Raw genomic sequence first — 21,268 nt, 5'->3', positions numbered from 1 at the left:
TCCCTGCTGCATTCTCACCTACTCACTTTGAGAAGGTTTGCTCTCTGTTTATTTCTGTGCAGAACAGGAAGTTTGAATCCAAAACTTTTGGTCAAAATGCCTTGAAATTGGGAGTGTAAGAACTAGTGAGTGTTTCGTCTTCTAGCTTTCCCATTTGTAAAGCTGTAATCTTCCCAGGTAAAGGCAAAGGTACTTGCTGTTTACCCACATACTGAAATTATTAAATGTTTGTGTTGAAATGAAATGCCTGTTCTAGGAGGAAGATGAAAAAGTTAGTACCATGCTTCTTTTGCAAACTGAAATGTAATAAGGTAGCTAAAATCCCACCTGTATTTTAATAAAAGATCCTAATGATCCTCCAGTTAAACCTCTGCATAAGTAAGGGGCTGTTTGTGGCTGTAGTACTGAAGGTTCTGATTATTCTAATTAAGGCTAGAAGATGTTCTTAAAACAGGGAATGGGATCTGTAATCTCACTGGGAGCTGATTGATCAGCCATTCTTTCCTTCTGATACTTGGCCAGCAACTTCATCAGAATGAGTTACACATTTGTGTCGCTTGCTGTTTGTTTTCTTAACTCTTAAAATATTTTTTTTCTGATGTGAAATGTTAGCTTTCTCTCTTTCTACTAGTACTACAAAGATCTCACATTTTATTAGGAGCACCTATTGTCATGTCAGAACTCCTTTACTCTTTCCTCACTTTGTGCATCAGGAGGCAAGATACGCCTGTATGTTCTCAAGTTATAATTCAGGTTGTGGGGGTGTTGTTCTATCCTTTTTCTGCCATTCATAATGTGCTGAAAAAAAATAATTGAGATGAACATTTGTTATGATAGAAATATAAAAATGTTGAGACCATCTTCCTGCAAAGTGCAGTGTACAAGATCACTTAGTCAAGTGGGGTCCTGAGCAGGTTCACTGAACTGTCTCAAAGCAAAACTAGGATGTTGAAATACTTTAGTTTAATATTAAAAATTATTATTAGTGCACGTTTGAGTATTTTAAATAGCTTTAAGTGAAATGGATGTCCTGGATTTTGGTGGAGGAGGATGTGGTGGGGAGTGTAATAAATTGTTTGACAGGTAATTGAAAGGTAAATTCTTCAGATAACCTAGTTCAAAAGAAAGCATTAAATACAAGGAGAAGGGCAAACGTGATGATTTTTGCATCTGAAAGATCATAGAACCATAGAATGGTTTGATTTGGAAGGGACCTTAAAGCTCATCTCGTTCCTACCCCTCTGCCATGGGCAGGGACGCCTTCCACTCGATGAGTTTTCTCAAAGCCCCATCCAGCCTGTCCCTGAACACTTCCAGGGTTGGGGCATCTCTGGGCCACCTGTTCCAGTGCCTCACCACCCTTTGAGTTACGAGTTTTTCTTAATATCTGCTGTAAAACTGCCCGCTTTCAGCTTAAACCATTGCCCTTGTCCTGTCACTACCTGCCCAGTCATGGTCCTTAGTGGTTTTTTTTTTGTGGTGAGGGAGATACCACAGGAACACTGGTGATTTTGCCCCAAGACTTTTCAAGGCTACCAGGTCGAATACTACCATGTAATGCCATGCCAAAAAAAAAATCATATATCAGAAATAATAATCCTTGCATTTCTGAATTCATAGTGCTGCACTGGGAAGCAGGTCTGAAAAAATTTGGCTGTAAAGGCAATTCCCTAAAGTGGTAATGGTAGTTACTCATCACAGGTGCTGGCACACCAGCAGCTCTTTGGGAGGCTAGATTTGATCTCCAAACATATTTCCTTTTTTATGACTAAAGAAAGTGAAACAAGAACTGCCTGTGAGGACAGATGGTCCTCTTCTGTATCTAATTAATGAGAAATATTGCCCAGGCTTTTCTTAATTTTATTTAACCTTAACAACTAATAGTGCGTATTTTTAAGCAAAGGTATGATTTGTTCACTTGGTCATACAAAACAGACATAAAACACACGGCATGATAAAATATTAGCTGTGGACAGTACAATCATAGAGTATCCATGAGCATAATTTAAGGAAGGAATGTTGTATTTGCTTGTACTCTCCTGTTTTCTACGTATCTGTTAAGTGTTTCTTGGGTGGGGTTGCCTATCTGAAGAAGGGCCTTTTGCCAGAAAGAACTAAAAGTAACTGATTTAACTAATCCCTTATTTTCCATTCTTTTTCTCCCTTCCTTTCTGTCTTTCCTGTGTGCCACTGAAATATTTTCTCCTCTGTTCATTTGTAACCTAGATCTCATCAAATACTTCCCAGTTGCCAAGTCCTGAGCCAGTAAAGCACTGTGGGAAGTCGGCACTCTTCCAGTTGGCAGAGGTAAAGTTATACTCAGTAGTGTCACAAGGGGAAGATGTGTATAACTTTCTCACCAAAACAGTATGAATTGTTTAAGGTTTGCTCTAGTATCAAATTTGGTATTTCCAGAAACACAGATTAGTAAATAATGTAATATCAAGAAAAGTAGGCAGTGGCTGTGGTCCCAGGGACCTAGTCTTTTAAACACTTGTGAATGTGTATATTTTCTTAAAGACAGCACAGAAAGTTACACTTCTTTTTAGGAAAATTAGCTTTATAACTATAATAAAAACAGTGCTCAGGACAATAGCAAAGACAGGAGATAACAGTATTCTTCTTAATGAGGAGCTGGACACCAGGATTTGAAAAATAAAGCTTTCATTATAATGATTGGAAGGGGCATTGCTTAATCAGGGACTGAGAATAGGAAAAGTAGACTTTGAGGTCATCAGGAATCTATATGAAGAGTTGGAAGTTGATGCAGTATATTAAATTCTGAAATTGGCAGCTGTCAGCAGTAATCAAGAATGCTGGGTCACGTTTCCCCAAAGTCTTAGAAATTTTCTGTGAGTCTTAAATACAACCTTGTAGAGGTCTCCTCTTCGATATGGATGATTCACTCAAAAATCTTTGAGGTTTGATGTGCAAATACTATTCTTTGTGATGATTGAAAGAGGAAGATACATGCTGTATTCCAGATAAATAAGGGACTATGCTAGCACATTACTTCTACACTTTTTTTGCTTGGTTATTGTTGTGGTGTTTTAGATTTTTATTTCAAATTCACATCCTATTTCAGTAAGGAAAATGGTTCTCTGTATCCTGTGTATTTGCAGCCAGCCCTATATTCTTGCTGGTGAGGTCAGTCCCTCTCAGGAAAAAGGCAGAGACTGGAAGCATTGAAATGAAAATATTTCATGTCTTGTTCTATGGATACTCTTGCAAGACTGTGGCTTTATAGGAACTTACATGAGTGGAAGAAAATCTGCCTTACTGTACAGGCAGTCTCTGGCAGTGGTAGAGTTTGTGGCTCTGTGCTCTATTGCCAGCAGCGCCTGTGCAAGGGTGATTACACCTAACTGTGATCAGTGATCCATAAGGTTATTTGGCTGTTGCAGCTCTGGGACAGCAGAAGGGTATGTAGTGTTTACTCAGGGACACCAGAAGTTTTTAACATGGCCTCTAACAGGACAGAAGCAGTCTGAGTAGTGCTGTTCTGGAGTAAGGCTGTTGTCGAGTGCAGCCTGAGTTTTAGAAGTCAGCATTAGAAGTTGTGATGTGACTGTGAAGCTTGTGAAGCCCTAATTTAGTGGAAGGACAGATGCTTGTCCACAGGAGTGCACAGTTTGTACTGCAGGTGGCAGAAAAAGTGAAGCTAAGTCTGGCAGCATGACATGGTATCTTGGACAGGTTCTGTAATTTCTCAGTGATTGCTTGGATGGATTCTTGCAAGCCTAATTTAATCCACAAAATGGATGTTAAAGGCTCTGATTCAAAGAGGGAAAAACACAGCAGATGTGCTAAGCACATCCTCCATGTCTCTAGGTCTTGTAGCACATCAGTGCTTGTTGATTTTTTTCTTCTTTTTTTCCCCAGTTTTGGAGAACTCTAATTTTGTATTGCGGTTGGATAAATTATATGTGGGAGATTCAGCTTAAGTTTTCAGATAGCAGTTCAGGATCTGGTTTGGAGCATCCCAAATAAACCATGTTCATAATCACCTCGAGGGTGTCTTAGGTTTGCAAATGGATTTGGCAGAGAGCTGTGCTATGCTGCTGTAACTCCCAAGCTGCAGATGCTGTGCACGGGAGGGGATTGGACTACTTGTTTCCATGCTGCTGGCATGGCAAGCGTCTGGTGCATGGGAGCCTGTCTTCTTCATCATACCACACTGCTCTGCTCCTCCTTCATCTCTTTGCTATGTGGATTAACCAATTTTATCTTCTTTCCCCCCCCCCTTCCCTATCCCTTCGTTTTTGATATTTCACAGTATTTCACAGATGGTGATCAAAATAAAATGCAGAAGGGGGGTTAAATTATTTTCTAAAAATTCTGAGGATTTCTATGTTTCTGCAAATGGTTGGAGCAGCCACTCTGCATTCTGAAGCCTGGGAGGCTGTTGGTGTTCAGCTCTGCTGAGTCTCTTGCTCTGTCTTTAGCCTTTAGTGCGGAGGCATGAGAGTGAAGGGAGGCAGTGCGGGGGTGCAGCATCACCTCACTGAGGCAAGGAGGCCACAGCACTAACAGCACTTGGCTGTAAGCAGCATGTGGAGGCTTGAGCTCTAATGGTCAGAGCTTGGGAGATGCTGTGAAGAGCTGCACCTTCCAGGAGATGTAGAGACAGTGTTGTTCTTTGTTTATTTCTTTTACGGCAGTGATAGGCCAAATTCTGCGGTCAACTTTGTAGGCCTGTGTCAGTTGAGAGCAATGAAAACTGAGTTTGTGGGGATAGGGAGAGCCAAAAGGGTGTAAATACATTACTTAGTTCCCCAGTCCCTTATAACATGACTTTCTTATGGAGGCTAAAGAAGGAGGTATAAAAAACCCACAAGCCTGGTCAGAGATGATGGGATATGTCATTAAAAATAGACCATTTTCTTCATACTAGTGGCCAATCCTGATACTTGAAATTTGTTTAGAAAAATGCAAGGTGCATTTCTTTGCACCTAGCTCAAAACTGATACAAAATACTCTAAAGTACTGAAGAGTATCAAGGCCTGATACTGGAAAATGATTCTGGAGGATAATCATCTACACGCTTCCATGACAGCCTCCTTTTACTCTGAGGAGTACTAAAGATTACCAAAGACTTGAGGGCTCCTACTTAACTTTGGGTTCATAGCATCTCTTTTATAAGAGTCCTCTAGGACATCAACAGGCAATGCCATAGCCTGAAAGGAATAGCCTCCTTAACCTATGATAACTAAATAAAATAATCCAATTTTGGAATCCGATGTCCTACTGAGCCTTCAAAAACACCACCAGCTTGGTTACATGCTGGTGTAAATTGTTGCTTAGCTGCTGGGGTCTGTTCTGTGTGAGAGAGCATGTGCTTCAGTTCATCCTGATCTTCAAAGGGAGTCCTGACAAGAAAAACCCCAAATCTGCAGGAATCTTTTAGTGTACAGTGGTGTTACCCACCAGAGTAGTGTTGGAGCAGGCTTTTATTTATACCAGTGTGTACAGGTCTGCACTTCTTTTTCAATATATAATCTTAGGAAAGAATTTTGGGAAGGTGGGGGGAAACAATCCATTCAAAAGCTGTATCATAAACATAAAAGAATTGGTACTGATAAAAGAATGCTTTATTTGTGTTGGTTTTTCTCTTCATAGATTTCTTCGAGTACATCCCGTTCAGGGCCTTCCGATTTAACGAAACAGTGTGGAACATCAGCATTATTTCAGCTGGCAGAGGTAATACTAAAACACTGGTGACAAATTGCTCCGGTGCAGTGGGGTGGAGAAGTTAATGCTGTTAATGCCAAAGTCTGAAAGGCAGAACGGTGCTACAGTTATAATTACACTCCTGCTTATAGAACCATCAGTTATCATGGCTCAGATGCCACAAGTCAAGATTTCCCCAGACTAACCATCAACTTAGAGGTTTCTAAGTGGCTCAGAAGTACCACCAGTTCCTGGCAGCAAAGGGACTTTGCAATTAACTTGATTCAGTTTCTTGGTTTAGGCTTTGAGGTTTTAGAGTTTGGCTGAGGGGCACAAATAGTTGAGAGAGAGGACTGGATTACTGTGTTACTCAAATTTGGGCATTGCCATAACAAATTCATGTTAATGGTCAGGAGCTACTAACAGGTCAGTGACTTCTATAGAAATTCTACTATGATACTCAGCAGATCTTCCTTCTTGGAACAGTTAAAACCAATGGCATTGTATTGAAATTTTGCATTTATTTTGTTTCTAAACACTTTTGTTTTTAAGCTTTCCCAATCTCGAAGATTGTTTAATTAAAAGTTTATTTAGTGCTCACAAGACAGAAGTCACTTTTTTTGTAGCCACATCTATAGCTCTGTACTATTGGCTACTGCAGAAGAAGTGTATAAAAGGAAAAAAATAATCCATTGGCTAGAGGGACGTATGTTGAATTGACAAAATATTAGTCCAGTGAGTTCCATTTTAAAGATTGATCTTTAGCTTTTGAAAATCACAGGCTGTGCTTAACATTGCAGTGTAATAAAAAAGTCACAGAAGTACCTTTGTACCAAGAACCCACGTCAGCAGAGTTGTGGAGTTCTCCTTTACCTAGTCTAACCTGCTTCCTAATAGATATTGCGTCTTGCCCAAGCTCGGGTGCTTTACAGTGCTCAGTCCAGCTTGTCCTGAACCACATCAGTAGTTTCTACCCTGTGCAGCAAGAATTTTGGAAACCTGCTACAAAAACATTCTAATCATTGGTGTTACGCTCTTACATAAATTGGTATGTGAGAGACTTTTTTAGTTTGCAAGGAAAAAAAGCCTTGTCAGGCTGAGAAATCTAAAATGGACCTAAAGAGAACCCAGTGGTCTGCGGGAGGTACATCCATACTGACCACATGGCCTGTGGGCTGAGCTGCAGGAACCTTCTGATGTCTGGTTCAAAGCAAGCCTCTTCCATCTGGTTTTGCTCCAGGTGACTGGTTGACATTTGTTCTAAAAACAAAACAGCACTGGGAATTCAGCTTGGGGGCTTTGAGAGGGGACAGTAAGAACAAAGCATGTCTTGCCAAGGGCAGCTGGTTGGTGCCATGAAGGACTACCTTCTGTAGAGGTGTAAGCATGGCTTACAGGTGATCCAAAACAGAGAATCTCCCAAGTCAGTGCTGCAGGAACATGGCAGTTTGAGGACCTTCTGACAGCTCTTTTTTTGAATATCGATGTTCCTCAGATAGTATAAGGATTTTGGTTTCCATTAGTGTTATCTCCAGGAGGAGATAACCATGGCAACCACTGCTGCTTTGCAGTTCTTTGCAAAATAAGTCTGTGACAGGAGAAGAAAAATTTGGAAGGCTTTTGTACTACCTTCCAAATTATTTCTTACATTCAAGTAAAAGAAAATGATCTCAGTTAGTGAGATTCAGTAAACGTTTTTTCTCTCCCTCCTTCCAGGCCATTTGGAAAATGGAGAAAGGAATTGTATTAGGGACATTTGAAAGTTGAAAGGGGAATGGATGTGAGATTTCAAGTAGCATGTCTGTGGCAATAGTCAGAGATAACTCTGTTCTGTTGCATTTAGGATATTCCGAAAATCTGTCTAGCAGTGGGTTTCCAGATTATATAAAGACACTTTAAGGAAACACCACTGAGATCAGTTGGAGTCTTTTTCTATTAGAGGAATCGAACCCCACCAGTGTTATTCTAGCACTTAGCCCTCATCCCATTGCATTGGTTTCAGCAGGGCTTCAGCCTGTTTTTCAGTACTGTCCTGTAGCACAGTTTGCTTTCCTAAACTAAAATGCCAGAGAGATTGATTCCCTGTTTAATGCTCCTGTTAGTATAAGTAAGTGTTGTTGACAGCTGATGTTTGTTTCATGGGACTGTTTTTAAACTTACTTTAGATGTGCCTTGCTTCAGAAGGAGTAAAAGTGAAAGAACCTGGGAAAACAAAAGTGGAAACACTGGAAGATGAGGGAGGGGAAGTTTCAGAGGAGATGGAAGTAGAACTGGAGAAAACAACAGTGAAGGACTCCAGTAAAGGAAAAGTAGAACAATCAGAGATCGAGAAAATGCAAAACCTGGATGAAACAAAAGCTGAGGAATCAGAAACTGCAAAATGCAGAGATTTTACTAGTCTTGCAATGGAAAACAGTCCTTTTGAGAGAAAGGATAACACAAAGGATCACATGTGCCGTTCTCCAGAGCTTTTCATGGGTGACATGACTATCCTTGGGCTAAAGCCGGAAAAGATAAAGAAGAAAAAGAAAAAAAATAAGTTGGACCGGCACACAAATGAAAAATCCACCCCCAAGAAATCTTGTAAAAAGAGGCAGTCCTCTGAGTCGGACATTGAAAGTGTAATGTACACAATTGAAGCTGTGGCCAAGGGGGACTGGGGTGCTGAGAGACTCGCGGATACTCCCCGCAAAAAAAACCGCCCTGTCTCAAATGTGAAGGGAAGCGTGTTGGATACAAAATCACCAAAGAAAAAAGTGAAATCGAAAGAGAAGAAGACATCAAAGGAGAAACTGATGGAGACCACCAAAGAATCAAAGCCTCCCGATTTCCTTAGTATTGGAGCCAGGAAGGAAGTTCCATGTGAGACTTCTGTTAACGTTAAAGTGGAACCACTGACCCCAACAGAGGAGGTGGTACCCCAAAGTTTACCAGAACAGGTCAAAACTGAGGACAGTGACTGTGTAAAAAAGATAGAAACCTGTGGCTCCAGGAAATCAGAGAGATCTTGCAAAGGTGCTCTTTATAAAACTCTGGTGTCAGAGGGCATGCTCACATCTCTGCGCGCTAACGTGGACAGAGGTGGGTGGCTTTGAGTGTTTTGTTTACAGCAGGAACTGTGAAAGCCTTCCTGGGGTGGGAGGAAAAGCAAAAGTCCATGTTTAAGCTGGGGTTTGAGCAGTGTGTGATGGGAACGTTGTGCCTGGCCACCCAAGATGTTAGGGACAGGTGGAGTGGACTCCGTGTTCCGGGGCAGGTCTTTTGAAGTCTTGTGATCTGTGTTCCTGCTTACCTCACAGGCTCTTAAATGCTCTGTTTTTGTCTTTCATGATTTGAGTTTTAACTTCTTGACTGAAGGCTTTGTTGTTTAATTTGTCAGCCTGCTGATAGATGTGTGCAGGACTTGTGATGTATGTAACCCCAAACAATTACCTTGTTTCTATATAAACAGCTATTGTGGTTGTGAGCATAGTTCTCAATCCTGCAAGAAGCAAATGTGCTCTGGTTGTGCTTTGGTTGTTAGTTTTGCTGTAGGCGGTAAGTGAGAACCCTTTATCTTGTGAAAGGACAAATTTGAGATAATTTCTGGAAGCTTTCAGTGAGATGTCTGGAAATGTATTTTTCCAACTGGTAGATTTATATGCGTAATTAGAACAGTCAGAAAAGATAAAAGATGTTTGTAATCTAGGGAAGCTTATTACTGTATATCTCTTCATCTCTTTCTCCTTCGTTATACCTGAAGACATCCTGACTTTCGAGGTAGTCCAGGAAAAGACAGGACAGGGGATGCAGAATAGTTGTTAATATCATCATTGCCCAGCTTAAAATGAAAAATGTTTTTTAACTGCCTTCAAGAAGGTCAGACTTCATAAGTTGCAGTACTGACTGGGTACACAAGTTTCTTCTGAGTCAACTTTGTCTTGGGATGTTTTTCTAAAGATGAGAAACAATTTTCTGCCCTCATCACAGGAAAAAGAAGCTCAGGAAAAGGCAATTCCTCAGATCATGAAGGATGCTGGAATGAAGAAATCTGGGCCTTTTCCACAAGTGGGAACAAAAAACTGAAAAAGACTAAGCCAAAGGAAGAGTTTGTTTTTGGGTAAGTTGTGGCTTAACTCTGTTTGATGTTTTAGTTAGGTCAGCCTAATATTTTAAGAGTGAGTCCTCCTCACTGTGGCTAAGTGAACTGCATCTACCACCCAAATAATCACAATTCCTAAAATTAAAAACCCTGTTGGACTGAGTCATGCTCTAAATACCTGTCTTTTATATAGCAAAGTAATTCCTTTGAGATCTTTCCTGGTTTACACCACTGTAAATGATTTTGAATGATGTTATATGCTCAATTCTGAACAAACCACATAGTATTTACCTGCTCAAAAAGTGGTGAAGAGGGTTACTTACATTTTCAGAGTACTTTGCAAGCAGTATTTAAAGTTCTGTGTAGGTGTTCAGTCATCATAAACCAAATTAGACTAGAAAGAACAGATCTCTTTGCCCACTTGGAGAGACTGCTTACAGAGGAATAGTAAACAATGTTCTTATATTGGCAAATAATTATGATAAATACGTCATTTTTCCATTGTAGAGAAAAGATATTCAAACTGTTTATGTCCACCATGAAGAAATTCAATCTATCTTAAAAACAATTAATGAGTATAGATGCATCAAAATTTAGCAAGGCTGTACAGAATTACTTTTCTAGTATACAAGTAATGATTTTTGTCAGAGTATTACAGATTTATTTAGCTGCAAGTGCAGTAGTTAAATCTGGGTAGCCATTCATATTTGCAAATTCTTGTAGATGGGAAAATGAATTTAAAAGGGGGAGTTTCTCCATATTTCTTGCTTAAAATTACAGTGTGTTTGGTTTTGCAGGTTTGCAGTAACCCTTTTTATAACCTAGTCTATGTGACATCTAGTTGCAGCTCATTTTCAGCAAAGATACTAAATCGGTGGGAATCCCCAAGTCTTGTTTACGGGATAGTCAAGAAAAATCAGTCAAGAAAAAATGGAACACTTTGTATTTTTAGAGCTTTGTATAAATTTTGGAAATATTTTTGAGTTTAAGTTTGAAGACTACAACTTTTCACACATAATGGTGGGAAAGCTGATCACATCTTGCAGCATAGAAAAAAAAGTAGTTGTAAATTATTTATTCAAAGTAGCTAGGAAAATTGTCTAAATCATTCATTCAGCACTGTTCTACCCTTATTAGCTGGCTGGATGAGGAAATGCGTATTTTCCAATCTCTCATCTTTATTCAGTTGCATCATTAATGAATATTATTAAGTGAACTCTGTAAAGGCAGAATTAAGAATGTGTGAAGCACAAGTGCTGGAGAAGGTATCCAGTATCCCTGCTCATTGTATTACCTCATCTTCTGGCTACTTGGAGAGCCGGTTTTACCTCTACCTGCTCTGCTTAACTCCCTCTGCTCCCTTCAGCATCACATTTCAGCCTCATTTTGTATGTGTTGGTGAAGGGGTGAGGACTCCCCTTCAGAATTATGTCATTTTCCCTGTGTCCCCTTACCTTCCCCATCAGTAGCTGCCTGCCTTTCCCTGATGGTCGAGGTCAGATCTGCTTTCCCCATGTACAGCCAACTCCTTTGCCAAGCAGTGCTCTACCTGCATGTATCTCCTGGCAGGACTAGGCTCTGCAGCATGAACACCTCAGCTCAGCTACATGTGTCTAACCAGGCTTCTGAGAGCCTCTGAAAATTCATGACAGTGTGGATGGGTTTTATTTTTTTAAATAATTAATCGCTGATGTAGAGATGGCAGCACTCCCCAGTGCCTGCATGTCACAAAAGTTATAAATTACTAGCCAGGATGGCAGCTCATCTACTGTCAAATGAGGTGGGGCCTTCCCAGTTAGAGCTGCAGCCCCTCACATGCCCTCGGGGCAGGAGATGAGGCAAGTGGGAACAGGCAGTGGGAGAGGAGCTGAGTCAGAGGATGGCATTGCATGACAGCTGTCAGAGCAGAAAATTGGATGGTTTTGTGGTTGTCAGGGAACATCCATGTGGAAGAGATAAAGGTAGCAGTACCAAGCACTACTGATGTCAGATACCTTTGTGATTTAACACCAAAATAAAACGTGTGTACACAAACAAACAAACAAACCCCACCATGCACCTGGTCTGCAAAGAGCCAGGGCTGTATTTTAAGATAGAAAACTGCTTACTGAGAGAAGTAATAATTACAGAGATAAAATGAGGTATCATTCTGTGTACCAAAGCTTTCAGAATGCAGTTTGTTTGAAGTGCTGCTTCAGAAAGCAGAGAGAAGCACCATGTTTCTTGTGATATTTCCAAGTGTATAAGGGTCATCCTTCCAACAGTCACGCCAACTTCTGTCAAGCTGAGGTTTTTCATAGCAAGGAGAATTAAAAACAAGTAGAAAATGTCATTGTTCCCCCACTGCTGACAGTGCTATTTATAACCTGCCTAACTGTGTGCACTGCCTTTTACTAAAACACAATTCCTACTTATACTCCTGCCTGGCTGGAAAAATTTGCAGGAACAGAGTGCTTATGCAAGCCAGTGTAGACATTACAGCCAGAAATGCTGTGCCATCATCTTCGAGTGCTTTGTTTTCTTCTGGCTGTTAGGAACAATCATACCTTGTCTGTGGATTTCTTGAGTTGTAGTTAATCTGCTGACAGTCATTCAGGTTGAGCTGAAGTATGAGGCGCATTGGGTTTCATGAAAGCATAAGCTAGTTGCATTTTTCATCTCACAGCAAATAAAATATGAGGGGAGAAAATCTAATCACCCAGAACAAATACAAAACTAATTTCCACCCCAAAGCTTCATGTTTCAGAATATCCACAGAAGACTGATTAGTTTGACATTCTCTTCTGGTTTGAAATGCTGTTTTCATTCTGGTGTAAGAACTTCTATGTGAAGTTATTTTATTGGTTTATTTACTGGTTTTACTGTCTTTATTCATTCCCCCCACAGAACAGACAAATCTCTTGTATGAATTTGTGCAGCAAACAGAGCTAAATGTCACCAGTATGACATTATTTTTTTTCTAATTTTAACATACGCTACTAAGGTAATCAATTTGTACTGTTACAAGTGCAGAAGCAGAAATGTACATTCTCATTCCAAAGTTAATATATACTGGTTTGCTGTTTACAGTGTGTGCACTTAAATGTTTTTCCTCACTGTGTAGAAGGGTGTGTGTGTACACAGGCACACTCTTAAACAGTATCGTTTTTTCTCCTGACAGAGTTACATTTAATTTGAATGGTTTTGTTTCCCATTTAGCTTAGCAAAATTGGAAGAAGAATTTGCAAAGAAATTCAACAGCCTCCCTCAATACAGTCCTATTACCTTTGACAGGAAAAATTCAGCTGTTTCGAGGAAAAAGCGAAAGGTTGGAAGCGGCTCATGTGAACTACCAAAATCCAACAAAGGTAAATTGCCATGTGCAGTACATTCTTAAACAACAGCAGTGCTGTGACAAGCTCAGGAATTTATACATCCTTACTTTACTGTTACCTGTGAAAAGTCTGAAGTCAAAGAAGAAATTTCCTAGCACTGAAGTTAATTGGTTCTCACCTGGATTAGTTTTCAGGCTGTACTCCTGATTCCTGATTTTAATGATAAGTAGAACTGGGTAGAGTTTGTACACGAAATGTATTTCTGTAGCAAGAAAGTTTTCCAAAAACATGAATATTTGTGAGGTAAGTGAATTTGACAAGCTTTCCCAGGAGAAAATGGGGAAAAAAGGGCAGATGATCAAAGGTTGCATTTTGACATTTTTCTAAGCTTAGTTTTATGCCAGTTCTCATTTCACTGTAATTTTAGGATCTGTAAGTTAAAACATAAGATAACAGAGATGTCTGAAGGAAACTTTTGTAATTTTTCTTCTATCAAGAATATAACTGTCATAAGTTTTGAGCAAAAATGTCCTGATGTGATAAAAAGAAAGCTAGAGGATGTGAAAACCAATTCCATACCCAGCTCCATTGCTGAGGCTCCTGGAGGGAGAAACTCATGACACGCTTGGCTATTTCTTTATACAGACAACCTGTAACACAGAGGTGGTAGAGAAGTGACAATGTGGTAAGGTAAAACAACTTTTATACTGTGGCAGAAATACTGATGCATACGTACAGTATAGAAGCATCACAAAATGAAGGCATGATCTACCAGTAATTCCGGAAGACGAAAGGATGCTCAAGAGGATCCTCATCAGGCACAGCTTGCAATGTGAAGTTGGTTTCCTTTTCTGCAACAGTGGTAGTTCCACTGACTGACAGGTTTTAAGATCTAATGCGGCTGTTTTAGCCAGGTGACCCTGGATTAGATCTATGCCTTTTGAATGCTTCACAAATAATCACATTAGAGTGTGCAGGATTGAGCAGCTGTTCTTTTCTAGTGCATGCCAATTTTGGTATTGATTTCTGTAATTAGATGTGGAACAGCCACTTTGCAAAATTAGACTTGTGCTCATACCGAGCTACTTCTAAATTTCAGCTGCCTTTAATTTTGTTTTATGTATGTATTTGACAGAACTTCTTAAATGAGCATGAATGAATTGCTTTACAGTATGATAACACACTGGTTAATTAAGCAACATCTGTTCGGAAGAAAATCTCCTCAACTACAGTGATCTAGCAATTGAAGTTGGAGTAGCAGCTCATTGGGTTTCTCGCTGCCTGTTCGTATTTACCTGTTCAAGTGTTTGTATGTTTTAAAGTTCTTCAGGCCCTGTGTTGTTTGGGAATGGTGGACTAGAATTCTGCCTCAAGCCAGGTAGCCCAGAACTGCATTCTGCTTTTGGGTGGGCTCATACAGGAGAGTTTAATTTTTTATCTTTGATAGCATCACTTATAGAGCTTTGGAATATATTCGGCCTTGTCTCAAGGGAAGGTCAAAAACATAACTGCAGGCAGGTTACAAGCCTGATATGAGTAGTTTTGGTACAGCCCTGTGGGGACAGTCGTGGAGCATTTGCCTCTGGCAGACAATAAGGGCTCTTTAATTTAAGCCAGCTGACTTTGCACTGAGCAGATGGTAAACAGTCACATGAACTTTTCCACCAACTGAGCTGTGGGGTTGCAACAAGCAGCCCCAGGGCAGGAATATCTGATAGTAACTCTCTCCTCTTTCTGTAGTGAACATCTAACCACAGCCCCAAACTAAATCCAAACAGAGCTAGTGATACCTGCTCCTAATTCCAGCAAATGTTGAATTCACACACTTTAGCTGGGCAAGCTGACCGCTTGTGTCAGTCATTCCAACCCCCTGAAGAGCAAGGTTCAGTCAGCTCTCGAGAGGTACTTGAAAAACTTTCCAACAAAACATTTTTCTTCTGGAAAAAAAAGATTGCTAAAAAGTAAATATTTCATGGCAGCAGGTCAATTTTAAATGTGTTTTATTTTCTTAGGATGTGTCAAATTAGGATGTGAGTTGTGGATTTGAAATGATCTGACCTAAAGTGTATACAAGCGGGCTTACTAGCTTAGTAAGGTCTGTTCCAGCTGAGCCAAACATTTATTAAGCTGAATCCTCAATTTAATTTGTGATGCACTGACAGGGTATTGAGCCTCATCATGCTCTTGGCCTGTGAAGTGTGAGGAGTATAAAGACTCCTAGAGAACCCTGGCCTCCAAAAGCATAGCATGAGCAGGCCTGTGTGCTCGGCTACTGCAGGTATTGCAAGAAATGAAACTGGCATATCATGCAAAATAATAGAGCTTGGTTTGGAATGGTTTTGGGTTTTTTGAATTGTCCTGGTTTTTTACACCTTCAGAATTAAACAACAGTAGCATCTTATGCAATGTGATGAGCATGAGCCATGAAGGGTCAATATCAATACAGTCTTATGGGTGTGACTGTGTTGGGATGTGGGAGACCTTAACTTTGCACTGCTCTGGGATACTGTGTTGTGTGGAGTTGCTTCTGCTATTTGGCTTTTCCTTGGGTGTGTCTCTGTCAGGTAATTAGAAGAGATGTGCAGCACAAGCAGTGTCTACAAGTGTTTGGGGCCTCTGGGTGTTTCCAAGTGATAATAATCAGTAGGGTTAGGTTTAGGTAAGCACTCTTTGAAATGATGCCCTGATTTTTGAATAAGCATGTGCAGGATCATAAACTATCCACACATTTTCACTCAGCATGGATAACTACTTGATTTTTGAAGTCTACAGATCAGTGTCTACTAAACATGTAAAATTTAGAAAATATGTTGGAGTGTTGCACACTGAACCTTCCTCAGGATGTTAGGTGAATAAAAATGGAGAAATGTTTTTGTTTGTTGTGTTTAGGGTATTTCTCTGCACCCCACCCCAACTGTAGCTGTATGCTTTAATAAGTTATCTTTTGGAGTAAATGGTGCGGGATTGATTTTCTGTCAAATGTCATTAGTCTATGCCTGCAACAAGCTTGATATGCTGCCTAAGAACACACCCAGGTTTGTCAGGATGTTTTCCTACTCCTAGGCGAAGAATCAGTAGGGCAGTGGCCACTGACTACTTCTGTTGTGCTTGTCATTTCCAGTCCACACTTCAGCCAGTTCTTTCATATAAAAACACCTGAAGAACCCTGTAACACAAAAGCTGTTACAGATCCGCATGTATGAAGAAAAATTTGAACCTTTTCTTAAATGAGAGGCATTTTTTTTTCCCCAGAGTTTCCAAATTGTCTAAATTCTGCTCACACTGAAATTAATGGGGGTCTTTTTTCAATGGGAGCAGGACTAAATCGAGCCATAAAGCTTTGACAAAATTCACATCAAGCATTTTGAACTGGGAATGTGCATATACAATAATAATGTCACAAAATGGCTGAAGAATACAGCTATACTGAATCTGTGCAGATGGCCTGCTCCAACATTTACTGGAGCTGTGACTGTTTCTTTTTTTTTGTCTTTCCAATGGCATATGTGCCAAAATATCCCACCACGCAGAAGTCAGCTGTCTGCAGTGAGTCACTAATCTGCTTGTATGCAAAAGTGAGCAACAGGCAGAGTCATTATTTCTGCCTTGTACTGTGAAGAAATGCTCACTTATACACCAAGCACTGCACTAAAGCTTTCGTTTTGGGAAGGCAAAGAGGGGAATGCACAATGTAGTTTTATTTGGGGAAGAGATTGTCTACAGGGCTTTTTTTGTCTGTGGCCTCTAGGACTAGAAATAAAGCATCAGCTTAAAACGCATGCTGCTTTGTGGCATTCCTCTTGGTCTTAGATCTGGGGCTCTTTTTGGCTCGGTTCAAAGCATTAAGATGCTTGGAGATTGCGTGCTGTAATTTTCCAAGGATCATGACCTAAAAATACAGCACCTTCCTCTGGGAGATGCAGAAATGCAGAGGCTCTTTGTCCTGATTTTGTTAGGATCTTGTTGAAACGTCCTCTCTTTGATCAGATCCGTTAAAACAGGGACCTTTTGGGAGCAAAGGAGGCCTATCCCCAGAAATTTGGAGGAAATGCAGATATGGTTCATTTTCTTGCCTGCTGCTTCCCCGAGCAGCTGCCACTGGCCATAGCAAGTATTCCCAGGAGGAGTCCCTGCTGTGCTCAGTGAGCACAATGGACAAGCCAGGGATTAAATCCTGTGGCAATTGCTGAAGTGCCAGGGAGAGGCAGAGCCATGTAGAATATTTCCAACAGTGCAAGATGAGCAGATGGCTGTGTAACAATAACAAGTAAACTAACAGTAAAAGGTTTTTTCAGCTTTCTATAGGAAATCACATCCCGGATCCATTGCCTAACAAGACTTTTAGGTTAGTTATTTCAGTCATGGATTGTCTCTGGATTGAATGTTCACAAGTGGCATTTGTTCAAAGTCTTGGAATACTTGCCTGTTGTCCCCATGAAACAGGTCCAGCCCAGCCAGGCATCCTGTCAGCTCCTGCACAGTGACTGTGCCTACGCTGGTAAGGCAGAGTGTGTGGATGAAGTTTCTCATGGAGTCAGAAGTTACATTCTCAGGTCCAAGTATGTTGACTTATTGAGGTATTAGCTGATGTTCTCTTTCAATGCATTTATGGCCAAAGGGTATTCTAAGTGTCACTGGGCACTGTCTCACAGGAGTAACAGCTGAAAGGGAAAGAAATAGGAAGTTTCCTTAGTGAAAGGCAGCTTTTCTTTTGGCCCCACCAAAGTCAATGTCCTTGGATTTTCCATCTGGGAAAGTGGCATGCCGCAGAAAGAGGCTGATGACAAAGGCCCCTTTGGATGGGGAAAAAAGAGATGAAAGACACAGGTTTCCTCCTCTGTGCAATGCTTGTCATCTTCCCCTGAGTTTCTAATCTCAGTTATTCTTCTTAGAGTTGCTGACACTGGCTGATTGTCTGGGACAGTGATTGAAATGGTTTGTAAGCTGCAGATTGAGCTGTAGAAATTGAGACGGGGTGATAGGTAATACATTGTTTCTTCCAAGCACCTGCAAAAATCACTGATCTGCTAAGTAAAAAATAATAGTAAAAATGTCACAAGAATCATGTAGTTATGTGCCTCTCAGTCTTCTTGTGGAACTGGTGGGAAGACTTGTTTTTGTTAGTGTGGATGACATATTTGGGCTTAGTCTCAAGAAAAGCTCAGTTATTTCATTTAGGCTTTTGCTTGAGCTCTCTGAGCCTTTTCATTCCTTTTATTACATTTTTATTGCACTGACACTAGACTAGTTCTCTGTGATACTTGGGAAGCTGTTGTAACAACACTTCAGTAAGTTTGAGTGACTATGGACCCTTCTATTGTACTTTCTGGTATTTTCTATACAGATACTTGGGAAGCTGTTCAGATTCAAGCTGGTGTTGCCTAAGATGATCTCTTGCTTGGACTTTTATTTGGTTTGTTGTTTGACTTCCAGAGTTTTGGAAGTTTATTAATCTTCTTCCAAAGTTTTGATTTTTTTCCATATTAAAAAAGAAGTAGCAGTGAGCCACAAAGCCAACATGTGCCAAGATGTTAGGGTTTCTATGCCTGCCTCTGGCTGGATTTTAGCTTTCTCTCAGTAGTGTTCAGTATTGATCAGACAGCCTAGTGTCTGTGAATGGCCTTCACCTCATAAGACTAAATACTTCTTCCATGTGCTACACACTTTACTCCTCCTTTCCTCACATATGGAGTCTGAGACGGCAAATTGCAGATGTGTAATGTAGACATACCCTGATTGCACGTTTCTGTATGGTTGCAGTTGTGTCCCAGTAGCCAATGTATGTGTCTGGTTCCTTTTAAGGATGAGGAGGAGTGAAAAGGCCAGTATCTGTGGTGGGTAGAATCATCTTCCAGGTGAGATGGAGATGGGAAGGACACCCTCTTGTTAGTTTGTAAGTCTTGTCAGATGCACAGCATCTCATTTTTGTTTGGGCTGGTCTGTTCTGAATTGGCCTGAAGACTTGCTTCTCCACTGTGTCTTTGGACATGAGATTTTGAAGTGGAGTTTCTGTAAAATCCCTAAAAATGGCTTTTCAGTGTGGAGATTATGCATCTCTTACACCTGTGTTGCTGTTATATCACTGACAGCTCCCCTAATGAGGCAAAGACTGACTTCTTGATGACCTCTGATAGTGGCATATTTTGTGGTCCAGTGTCACACAAGATGTCTTCTGACTGCTCGTTGTAAAGACTCTGCTGGTAAAGTAGGAATGATACCATGAGCTGGACATAGCCTCACCTTCCTTCTCTGGAAGCTTTTACTTTTCCACTTACTATATCTCATCTCTGGTCACCAGAAAGGCAGTGATAGCTCTTGCATCTTGTGGTGGGTTGGCCCTGGCAGGTAGGTAAGTTCCCACCCTGTTGCTCGCTCCCACAGTGGGATGTGGGAGAGAAGAAGGGCAAAAGCAAGGAAAAATACTTCCTGGGTCAAAATGAAGACGGTTTCCTAAGTTGGAGGGAGGGAACAAGTAATGCAAAAGGCAGCACTCATCACTAACAAACTGATGCCCAGCCAGTACCCGAGCAATGGACAACTTAAAAAAAGATTTCCCCAGTTTTGTGCTGAGTATGGTGTGAAAACCTCCTGGCCAGTGTGCGTCAGCTGTCCCAACTGTGTCCCCTCCCAACCTCTTGGAACACCCTCAGCCTACTTGCTGGGGTGCCAGAGTGAGAAAGAGAGATCTTGATGCTGTGTAAACAGTGCTCAGCAGTAACTAAACCATTGGTGTGTTACCAGCACTGTTTTGGTCACTGATCTAAAACACAGCACTATCCAGGCTGCTATGAGTAAAGTTTACTCCCTGCCAGGCCCAATATACGTGCAAAAGAGAGTATATCTTTAAACAAGCAAGAAACCCCCATGTTCTGTTGTATGGCTAAGCTTTCGCAAAGGCTTTGTTCCCTAAAATGCATTGTATGCACTTAAACACTGGGAGGTGGTGGGTTGAAGTACAGCTTGCTGAAAGCCTCCAGAGTCCCCTCTGGCAGAAGGTCAGGTTTTGTGCTTCCCTGTGAAATGGCAACTTGTATTATAGGAAGGGGAAGTTGTACAGTACATACTGTGACTGTTGCACTCTTTTTCAAGGTTCTAATTGAAAGTATGTATTATTAATGTTGTCTGTAGGTTCATTCCAGTCTCAGAAAAAGAACTTGTTCCACAAAATTGTCAGCAAATTTAAGCACAGAAAGAAGCTTAATGTTCCGGACACAGGTACTGGTGCATTGCTTAATTAAGGTTTTCGGCTGCCTCCTTTCTCAGTTCAGTCTTGGGGAAATGCTTCTAGACAGAGACAGCTCAGCTCTCTAGTCTTTGATCGCTTTGGCTCCTTATTTTCCCTGTCTGCTGTGATTCCATTGCCTCCTGGCTCCAGTTGATACTACCTTACTCCAGTATGATGCTGTTTTCTTTTTACTTGGCATCTCCCTTTAATTAGTTTCCCTGCTCCAGGTGCCATGCAGCAGAGCTGACAAAGCAAAGGCAGTTCTGCAGTTGGCCCTGAAAACTTTATCTTCCACAGGTCATAGCTATGTTGTCCTTTGGTTGTCCTTATCTGCATCTTTCTGTAACAGTGACCATATTATTTTGCCAGAGCATTTATGCATGTCCCTATCTCCTGTTCCCTGTGATTTCTTGCCATCTGGAACTTTGCAGACTGCAGCTGGTCAAGGTGTAAGAGCCTGGTCGGGATGTAAGTGCTTGTTTCTGCACCAGATCTCAGAAATACCAACCTCCAACCCTGCCTCTGTAGAAATCTTAACCAACTTTCTGTTTGCTTCATATTGAAAATACCTTCTGCAGTTTTTCAAGTTATGTTCTGGAGCTTCTCTGCCCGCTATCCGCTGTTAGCTCTCCAAAGTCTTTTTCTTGTTACAGTATTGTAATCCTGCATGCTACATGCTCACAACTCTGAGGGGCATTTTCAAGTGTACAGTATGTACAGGATTATACCTTAGCCTGCTTCCCTGGGCCCTTTTGTCATCATGTTGCCCACACTATTCAAGTCATGTCCAGGCTGTTCCTTAGCTGTTCCACAATGGTGTTCTCTTCTACATTCCTGTTGTGTAGAAGAGCCTCTCTGGTTTTCCTTACTTAACTCTATTAATTTTGTCTGGTTTTTCCCCCATCCGTGTTCATCTCTAAGATAATAAAATTGCTCTTCCCATCTCCAGTTTCCCCAGCTACTTTTATGGTTAATATC

At 40.9% G+C, this 21,268-nt stretch overlaps 1 protein-coding gene across 19 annotated transcripts in view; it reads left to right on the top strand.

The window, feature by feature from the left end:
• Positions 1–21,268, top strand: part of BBX (BBX, HMG-box containing) — a 138,196-nt gene that overhangs the window by 100,451 nt on the left and 16,477 nt on the right. For 7 of the 19 annotated variants that reach the window (XM_017731828.1, XM_017731829.1, XM_017731824.1 and 4 more), the window contains 6 exons: positions 2,227–2,307; positions 5,620–5,700; positions 7,836–8,751; positions 9,640–9,769; positions 12,950–13,098; positions 20,194–20,280. In XM_017731828.1, the coding sequence (XP_017587317.1) occupies positions 2,227–2,307; positions 5,620–5,700; positions 7,836–8,751; positions 9,640–9,769; positions 12,950–13,098; positions 20,194–20,280 (1,444 nt within the window). The remainder of the gene's footprint in view (positions 1–2,226; positions 2,308–5,619; positions 5,701–7,835; positions 8,752–9,639; positions 9,770–12,949; positions 13,099–20,193; positions 20,281–21,268) is intronic. The other 12 variants (XM_008631709.2, XM_008631705.2, XM_017731836.1 and 9 more) reach the window with 5 other exon arrangements.

Source organism: Corvus brachyrhynchos, unplaced genomic scaffold (assembly GCF_000691975.1).
Source record: "Corvus brachyrhynchos isolate BGI_N302 unplaced genomic scaffold, ASM69197v1 scaffold3, whole genome shotgun sequence".
Classification (NCBI taxonomy): domain Eukaryota; kingdom Metazoa; phylum Chordata; class Aves; order Passeriformes; family Corvidae; genus Corvus; species Corvus brachyrhynchos.
Note: the sequence above shows the minus strand (reverse complement) of the source record. Positions and strands in the feature narration are given on the sequence as shown.